General features: G+C 40.0%; 1 protein-coding gene across 1 annotated transcript; it reads left to right on the top strand.

Moving 5' to 3' along the window:
• The first annotated feature begins 243 nt into the window (after positions 1–243).
• On the top strand, positions 244–935 carry LOC114639255 (60S ribosomal protein L15). The gene has a single exon (XM_028788006.1). The coding sequence runs from the start codon at positions 273–275 to the stop codon at positions 885–887; it is 615 nt and encodes a 204-aa protein (XP_028643839.1). The 5' UTR covers positions 244–272; the 3' UTR covers positions 888–935.
• Positions 936–9,320: the final 8,385 nt, after the last annotated feature.

Below are 9,320 nucleotides of genomic sequence, written 5' to 3'. Positions count from 1 at the left end.
AACACAAACAAACAGATGAAGGAATTGAACAAAACCATCCAGGACATAAAAATGGAAGTAGAAACAATAAAGAAATCACAAAGGGAGACTACTCTGGAGATAGAAAACCTAAGAAAGAAATCAGGAGTCATACACACAAGCATCACCAACAGAATACAAGAGATAGAAGAAAGAATCTCAGGTGCAGAAGATACCTTAGAAAATATTGACACAACTGTCATAGAAAACGCAAAATGCCCTTTCCTCTGGCGGCAGCCATCAGGTGAGCCAAGATGGGTGCATACAAATATATCCAGGAGCTATGGAGGAAGAAGCAGTCCGACGTGATGCGCTTTCTTCTGAGGGTCCGCTGTTGGCAATACCGCCAGCTCTCTGCGCTGCACAGGGCTCCCCGCCCCACCCGGCCTGATAAAGCGCGAAGACTGGGATACAAGGCGAAGCAAGGTTATGTCATTTACAGGATTCGTGTCCGCCGTGGTGGTCGCAAACGCCCGGTTCCTAAGGGTGCAACTTACGGCAAGCCTGTCCACCATGGTGTTAACCAGCTGAAATTTGCCCGAAGCCTTCAGTCTGTTGCTGAGGAGAGAGCTGGGCGCCATTGTGGGGCTTTGAGAGTCCTGAATTCCTACTGGGTTGGTGAAGATTCCACATACAAATTTTTTGAGGTTATCCTCATTGATCCATTCCATAAAGCTATCAGAAGAAATCCTGACACCCAGTGGATCACCAAGCCAGTCCACAAGCACAGAGAGATGCGTGGGCTGACATCTGCTGGCCGAAAGAGCCGTGGCCTTGGAAAGGGTCACAAGTTCCACCATACTATTGGTGGTTCTCGCCGTGCAGCCTGGAGAAGGCGCAATACTCTCCAGCTCCACCGTTACCGCTGATACACATATTTGTACAATTCCTATCCAATAAACAATTTAGGACAGTCATTTCTGCTTAAAGGTGTTATTTGTTAAAACTAGTCTACAAATTGTCATGAGTGCTTTGTGAAAGTATAGAAGTTAAGGTGCAATAATTGAAAACTGTGGGTGATGGCGCATCTTGTTTTCTGATGTACTTTCTTTACATTATCTGCTTAGGGGATTAAGTTTATAGTGTTTGTGCCAAGTGGTATCTGGTGTGTAGGATCCTATAAAAGGAATCCCGAAACTAGCCCTAGATGTGTTTGGTGCATGAGATATAATCTACAGCTTTATGGTGGGATCTGGTTCACTGAAGTGGCTGCTTGGGAGTTTGATTGAGTACAAACTTTAGAGTTGGATTATGATTGATTACAAATGTGTAGGAAGAGGGTTTCAAACCTGTTTTGTGAATATGCATAGAGAAGTGAAAACTAACCCACATTTTGAAAATTGAATCCAGGGTTCCATTTTCAGAAGACTAGGTAAATTTGTTGGAAGAGGTTTACGTTCTGTTGGATCTAGAGTGTGGGTTTGACACTGGAGGATTTGAAACTAGTGAAGATTGAACATTGGATGGAGTAAGGCAGATTATTTCCATTAGAATTTGTAAGCTAGTAACCATATGGTTCCAAGTTAGTATGAACCAAGCAAATATGAACGGTGATTAAGCTTTTCTAACAGCTGTTGTGTGCAGGTGGGTCTCGAGTTCCAGGACTGCCTACAATAGAGAGAAATTTTCTCTATGCCAGTCAATTCATCATGGGTAAGATAAGTCCATTGGTAGTGTGATTTCATTGTTTATAGTCTACTCATAGGTAGTTGCTGGGGTTGCTGCTTCCTGGTACTGCCTGAATGTTCTTCACATTTCACAAAGGCCACACACACCACTACATTTTATTTCTGTGCCGTGCTTTGTAGTAGTTTCCCACAGTAATTTTTGAGTGTGGAAGAAACAGTATTATCCCTATCACATATTGGGGTTTGCTGATTTGAACAGCTGGCTTGGTATCAAAATCTAATTGATGCTTTTGTTAAACTGATTTTTTGGGGGGAGATTTTAAAAGGATGGTTTCCAGAAAATACTAGACTCAAAATCTTGAGACCTAAAATACTTTTCTATTCAGCAAAGCAAGTCACTGTATATTGAGGTTGTTCAACTAAAGTAATAAATGTCTGTTAAACAAGAAAAAAAAAAAAAAAGAAAACGCAAAATGCAAAAAGTTCTTAACACAAAATATCCAGGAAATCCAGGACACAATGAGAAGTCCAAACCTAAGGATAATAGGTATAGATGAGAGTGAAGATTCCCAACTTAAAGGGCCAGTAAATATCTTCAACAAAATTATTGAGGAAAACTTCCCTAACCTAAGGAATGAGATGCCCATAATCACACAAGAAGCCTACAGAACACCAAACAGACTAGACCAAAAAAGAAATACCTCCCGTCACATAATAATCAAGACACAAAATGAACAAAACAAAGAAAGAATTTTAAAAGCAGTAAGGGAAAAAGTCCAAGTAACATATAAAGGCAAACCTATCAGAATTACACCTGACTTCTCACCAGATACTATAAAAGCCAGAAGATCCTGGACAAATATCATACAGAACCTAAGAGAACATAAATGCCAGCCCAAGCTACTTTACCCAGCAAAACTCACAATTACCATAGACGAAGAAACTAAGATATTCCATGACAAAACCGAATTTACACAGTATCTTCCCACAAATCCAGCTCTACAAAAGATGATAGCACGAAAGCTCCAATACAAGGAGGGCAATCATACCCTAGAAAGAGCAAGAAAATAATCCTTTTTGATCAAACCCAAAAGAAGACAACCACACAAACGATGTCTCCCCTATTAGCAAAAATGACAGGAAGCAACAACACCCTCTCCTTAATATCTCTTAACATCAATGGACTCAATTCCCCAATAAAAAGGCATAGGCTAACGGACTGGATACACAAACAGGACCCAGCTTTTTGCTGCTTACAGGAAACCCACCTCAGTGACAAAGACAGACACTACCTTAGAGTAAAAGGTTGGAAAACAATTTTTCAAGCAAATGGCCCTAAGAAACAAGTGGGAGTAGCCACTCTAATATCGAATAAAATCAACTTTCAACTTAAAGCTATCAAAAATGATAAGGAAGGGCATTTCATACTTGTCAAAGGAAAAGTCAACCAACATGAACTCTCAATTCTGAATATCTATGTGCCAAATACAAGAGCATCGACTTTCATAAAAGAAACCTTACTAAAGCTCAAAACACACATTGCACCTCACACAATAATAGTGGGAGACTTCAACACCCCACTCTCAGCAATGGATAGATCATGGAAACAGAAACTAAGTAGAGATACAGTGAAACTAACAGAAGTTATGAACCAAATGGACTTAACAGATATCTATAGAACATTTCACCCTAAAGCAAAAGAATATACTTTTTCTCAGCACCTCATGGTACCTTCTCCAAAATAGACCATATAATTGGGCACAAGACAGGCCTCAACAGATATAAAAAAAATTGAAATAATTATCTGCATCCTATCAGGTCACCATGGTCTAAGACTGGTCTTCAAAAATGACAAAGAGAATGGAAAGCCCACATTCACATGGAAACTGAACAACACCCTACTCATTGATAATCAGGTAAGGGAAGAAATAAAGAAAGAAATTAAAAACTTTTTAGAATTTAATGAAAATGATGATACATCATATCAAAATCTATGGGATACAATGAAAGCAGTGCTAAGAGGAAAATTCATAGCTCTAAGTGCATACAAAAAGAAACTGGAGGGAGCATACACTAACAGCTTGACAGAGCACCTGAAAGACCTAGAACAAAAAGAAGCTAATACACCCAAGAGGAGTAGACGGCAGGAAATAATCAAACTCATGGCTGAAATCAACCAAATAGAAACAAAAAGAACTATCCAAAGAATCAATAAAACCAGGAGCTGGTTCTTTGAGAAAATCAACAAGATAGATAAACCATTAGCTAGACTAATCAGAGGGCAGAGAGACAGTATCCAAATTAATAAAATCAGAACTGATAAGGGAGACATAACAACGGAAACTGAAGAAATTATAAAAATCATCATGTCCTACTACAAAAGCCTATACTCAACAAAATTGGAAAATTTGGATGAAATGGACAATTTTCTAGACAAATACCAGTTACCAATGTTAAATCGGGACCAGATAAACCATCTAAACAGTCCCATAACCCCAAAAGAAATAGAAGCAGTCATTAAAAGTCTCCCTACAAAGAAAAGTCCGGGACCAGATGGTTTTAGTGCAGAATTCTATCAGACTTTCAAGGAAGACCTAATTCCAATTCTTTTCAAACTATTCCACAAAATAGAAACAGAAGGTACACTACCCAATTCATTCTATGAAGCCACAATTACACTCATACCTAAACCACACAAAGACCCAACAAAGAAAGAGAACTTCAGTCCAATCTCCCTTATGGACATTGATGCAAAATTACTCAATAAAATTCTAGCGAACCAAATCCAAGAACACATTAAAACAAGTATCTATCACGATCAAGTAGGGTTTATCCCAGGAATGCATGGTTGGTTCAATATTCGGAAATCCATCAATGTAATCCATTATATATACAAGCTCAAAGAAAAAAAACACATGATCATATCACTAGATGCTGAGAAAGCATTTGACAAAATTCAACACCCCTTCATGATAAAAGTCTTGGAAAGGTCAGGAATTCAAGGTCCATACCTAAACATAGTAAAAGCAATATACAGCAAACCAGTAGCCAGCATCAAACTAAATGGAGAGAAACTTGAAGCAATCCCACTAAAATCAGGGACTAGGCAAGGCTGCCCACTCTCCCCCTACTTATTTAATATAGTACTGGAAGTCCTAGCCAGAGCAATTAGGCAACACAAGGAGGTCAAAGGGATACAAATTGGAAAGGAAGAAGTCAAAATCTCACTATTTGCAGATGATATGATAGTATACTTAAGTGACCCCAAAACTTCCACCAGAGAACTCCTAAACCTGATAAACAACTTTAGCAAAGTGGCTGGATATAAAATTAACTCAAGCATATCAGTAGCCTTCCTCTACTAAAAAGATAAACTGGCTGAGAAAGAAATTATGGAAATGACACCCTTCACAATAGTCACAGATAATATAAAATACCTTGGTGTGAACCTAACCAAGCAAGTAAAAGACCTGTATGACAAGAACTTCATGCCCCTGAAGAAAGAAATTGAAGCAGATCTCAGAAGATGGAAAGATCTCCCATGCTCATGGATTGGAAGGATTAATATAGTAAAAATGGCTATTTTGCCAAAAGCCATCTACAGATTTAATGCAATCCCCATCAAAATTCCCACTCAATTCTTCACAGAGATACAAAGAGCAATCTTAAAATTTATTTGGAATACTAAAATACCCAGGATTGCGAAAACTACTCTCAGCAATAAAAAAACTTCTGGAGGAATCACCATCCCCGACTTCAAGCTGTACTACAAAGCAATAGTGATAAAAACTGCATGGTATTGGAACAGAGACAGGCAGGAGGATCAATGGAATAGAATAGAAGACCCAGAAATGAACCCCCATACCTATGGTCACTTGATCTTTGACAAATGGGCTAAAACCATCGAGTGGAAAAAAGATAGCATTTTCAACAAATGGTGCTGGTCCAACTGGTGGTCAGCATGTAGAAAAATGCAAATTGATTCATACTTATCTCCTTGTACGAAGCTCAATTCCAAATGGATTAAGGACCTCCACCTAAAACCAGCCACACTGAAACTAATAGAAGAGAAACTGGGGAAAAGCCTGGAACACATAGGCACAGGAAAAAAGTTCCTGAACAGAACACCAATGGCCTGTGCTCTAAGACCAAGAATTGACAAATGGGACCTCATAAAGCTGCAAAGCTTCTGTAAAGCAAAGGACATAGTCAATACGACAGAGTGGCAACCAACAGATTGGGAAAAGATCTTCACCAACCCTACATCTGATAAAGGGCTAATATCCAAGGTATACAAAGAACTGAAGAAATTAGACTCAAGACAATCAAAGAACCCTATTAAAAAATGGAACACAGAGCTGAACAAAGAATTCTCAACTGAGGAAGCTCGAATGGTTGAGAAGCACCTAAAGAAGTATTTAGCATCCCTAGTCATTAGGGAAATGCAAATGAAAACAACACTGAGATTCCACCTCACACCAGTCAGAATGGCTAAGATAAAAAACACAGGTGACAGTACATGTTGACGAGGATGTGGAGAAAGAGGAACACTCCTCCACTGTTGGTGGGATTGTAAACTGGTACAACCACTATGGAAGGCAGTCTGGCGGTATCTCAGAAAATTGAACATAGTGTTACCCAGGGACCCAGCTATACCACTCCTGGGCATATACCCAAAAGAACTTTCAACATACAACAGGGACACATGCTCCACCATGTTCATAGCAGCCTTATTTATAATAGCCAGAAGTTGGAAAGAACCCAGATGCCCTTCGACAGAAGAATGGATGCAGAAAATGTGGTACATTTATACAATGGAGTACTACTCAGCTATTAAAAACAATCAGTTCACAAAATTCCTAGGCAAATGGATGGAGCTGGAAAATATCATCTTGAGTGAAGTGACCCAATCTCAAAAGAACATACATGGTATGCACTCACTGATAAGTGGATATCAGCCCAAAAGCTCACAATTTCTAAGAAACTACATATAGACCACATAAAACTCACATAGAAGAAGGAAGACCAAAGTGTGGATGCTTTGGTCCTTTCTAGAAGGAGTATCCAAAGTTTCAACCAGAGCTCCCAAAGTCTAAACCACCAGCCAGAGAGCACAAAGGGAGGGACTCACGCACCTGTATAGGGAATTGAGGGTGACCTTGTTAGACTTCAGTGAAAGTGGAGGGCCAAGGTTCCCGAAAGTTTGGATCCCCTACTGTGTGGGAATTCGAGAGCAGGGAGATGGGACTGGGAGGATGTTTAGAGCACACCCTCACAAAAATTAGGAGGAGGGGGTATGGGACAAGGGGTTTTAGGGGAGAATGGGAGAGGAGATAACATTGAAAGGTAAATTCGTATAATATCCAATAAAAAAAAAACACACACAGATAAAGGGTCTAAAAAAAAAAAGAGAGAGAGGGAGAGAGTTTACTTATTTTAAATTAATTTCAAAAGTTTCTAGGAGTTGCTAATTGGCTAAGATCCTATTTTAAGCTCTCCATAAAATAATTTAAGTCTCTGTTCAATAGTCTCAAGAGAGAGGTAAACCCTAATTTTCCTCAACAATTAATTGACAAAAGAGAGGTAATATCACAAAAAGTAGAAGAAGCTATTACTAATCGATATATTATATAGTCTGATTAGTTGTCAGCGGTGCTATAACAGTCCTTTGACAAAAGATTATTAATATAGATTTATATATCCTTAAATAGGGTCTTCATGACTCTCTGAATATGGAAGGAGTGACTGTTGGTGCTTCAGCCCTGATTTTACAAGAACTCCTAAAAATTGGCTTTAAAAACAAAAGAGGGGGAACGGTACCCCCTTAGAAGGAGTCCCCCTGAAATACTCTCCATCATGCCTTGTTCACTTTTATCTCTCTAAAGCTGAAAGCTCATGGCAAATCTGCTGCTGACTGCCTCTCGAACCACCAAGATCAAACAAAACTTTGCCACAGATATGGGGAAGGACCATCTTACCCTTAAAGGGAATGGCCCAGACCCAGTTCCCTTATGGGGCCGAGGACTGATATGCCTGTCGATACCACAGAAGGCACAGCTAACCGGCTACCAAAAAGATTAATGAAAAAAATAGATACCCCCACAAAGACAGGCCTAACCATAAATACGATGAATAACAATTTACATCCAGGGAAGAGAAATCTCCCTGAGAATCCCCTTCTTTTTCCTTTCCAGGTAAAAATGAATCACCCGTGATGTCTGCCATTAGAAGTTCTAATCCAGATGCTGGCCTCTGAACTTATACTACTCAGACCTTTGAAGGACCACTGACAAGAACATCAAACAGCTAGAGATTGACATCACTAATCTGAAGAAATCCCTCGTTTCGCTGTCTGAAGAGAACTCCTAAAATCGCAAAGATCCTTATTGGACTTGATTTACTCTAGTACAATAGAAAAGGCTGCATACAGCTCTTGACTGTGTACAACCCTCAAAGAAGAAGGTTGCCTTTACATAGACAAGACAAGGAGGGTTAAAGAGAGCATGAAATAGATAGTGAATGCCCTAAGAAAAATCAGAGAGAGAAAGAGACAGATGAATGCTGGTACAAGAATTGGTTTTCAGCCTCTCCAAGGTTGTCAACCCTATTTCCTTCCATCTTGGGACCATTATTTGGGTTCTTTTTGCTTTTTTTCTGCTGCTCCCTGGCCCTCAAATAGGCAGACTAACTCTGTGATACAACAGATAAATAATTTGGTAGCAACACCTACTCAGATACATTATCATAAGTTAGCTATGGAGGACCACGAGACTCAAGATGAGGTTGTTACTTTATACAGTGTGTTCCCAAAACCCATCTCCACCCAACCTAAAAGGGGAGACTTCTGCCCCTAGACCAAGCAGAGAGGGGCCACCCAGAACCCCCTCTGTCAGGCGATCTGAATTCTTGCTTAGGCTGCGAGGCTAAGCACTGCAAGGGAATATAAATAAAAGATAAAAATATCTATCTGGGTTCCCTGAAGGACAAGCCTGACTGCATAGGGGTTGATGTCAAAAGTATCCCCTCTCCAGGAAAAAGACATCGGGACAGGTATGGCCCTCATGCCTCACTGGACAACGACAGGGGGACTGGAGCCATTACAAGGTCCCCTTCAAATACTGGAGGTCAGGCCTCTATCCCTGCCTTCGCAAGTTTAGAATTGCCACAGCCCTTCTATACTTAGAGAAGGGAGGAGATGTCAGGGGCAGCCCTGATTACACACTGAAGGCCTAAAACCAGCCATAGGCCTAAAATCAGCAATAGGCCTGTCATGTATGTATACTAACACCAAGTCTTGGGTCTCAGTGGAAAAACACTGAAACAGATGGCTATAAGCTATTGTAAACAGGCAGCTTTTGTGGAAATTTACAAGCCTGAATAGTCATAGACCTTGTAAATAGGTAGCCTGGGAAGACAATACCAACTTAGATAAGGATAAGCGAGTCATAGGCAGAGTCATAGTGACTTATCCCCTGAACCTTCACCCAGCCGATACCTGGTTCTGATGATATCTGTATCCCCCCTGATCACCCACACTCCAGTGTCATTCCCTTCCCCACATCCTGCCTTTCTGTGTTTGTAACCCCTGTGTGAATGAATTACGATTTGAGAAAAAATAAATTATAAAAAAAGAAAAAAAAGTTTTGAGTGTCTTGGAACATGATTTAAAATATG

Source organism: Grammomys surdaster, unplaced genomic scaffold, assembly GCF_004785775.1.
Source record: "Grammomys surdaster isolate TR1022 unplaced genomic scaffold, NIH_TR_1.0 125690, whole genome shotgun sequence".
In the NCBI taxonomy this organism is placed as follows: domain Eukaryota; kingdom Metazoa; phylum Chordata; class Mammalia; order Rodentia; family Muridae; genus Grammomys; species Grammomys surdaster.
The sequence above is the reverse complement of the archived record's forward strand: the minus strand, read 5'-3'. Positions and strand labels throughout refer to the sequence as shown.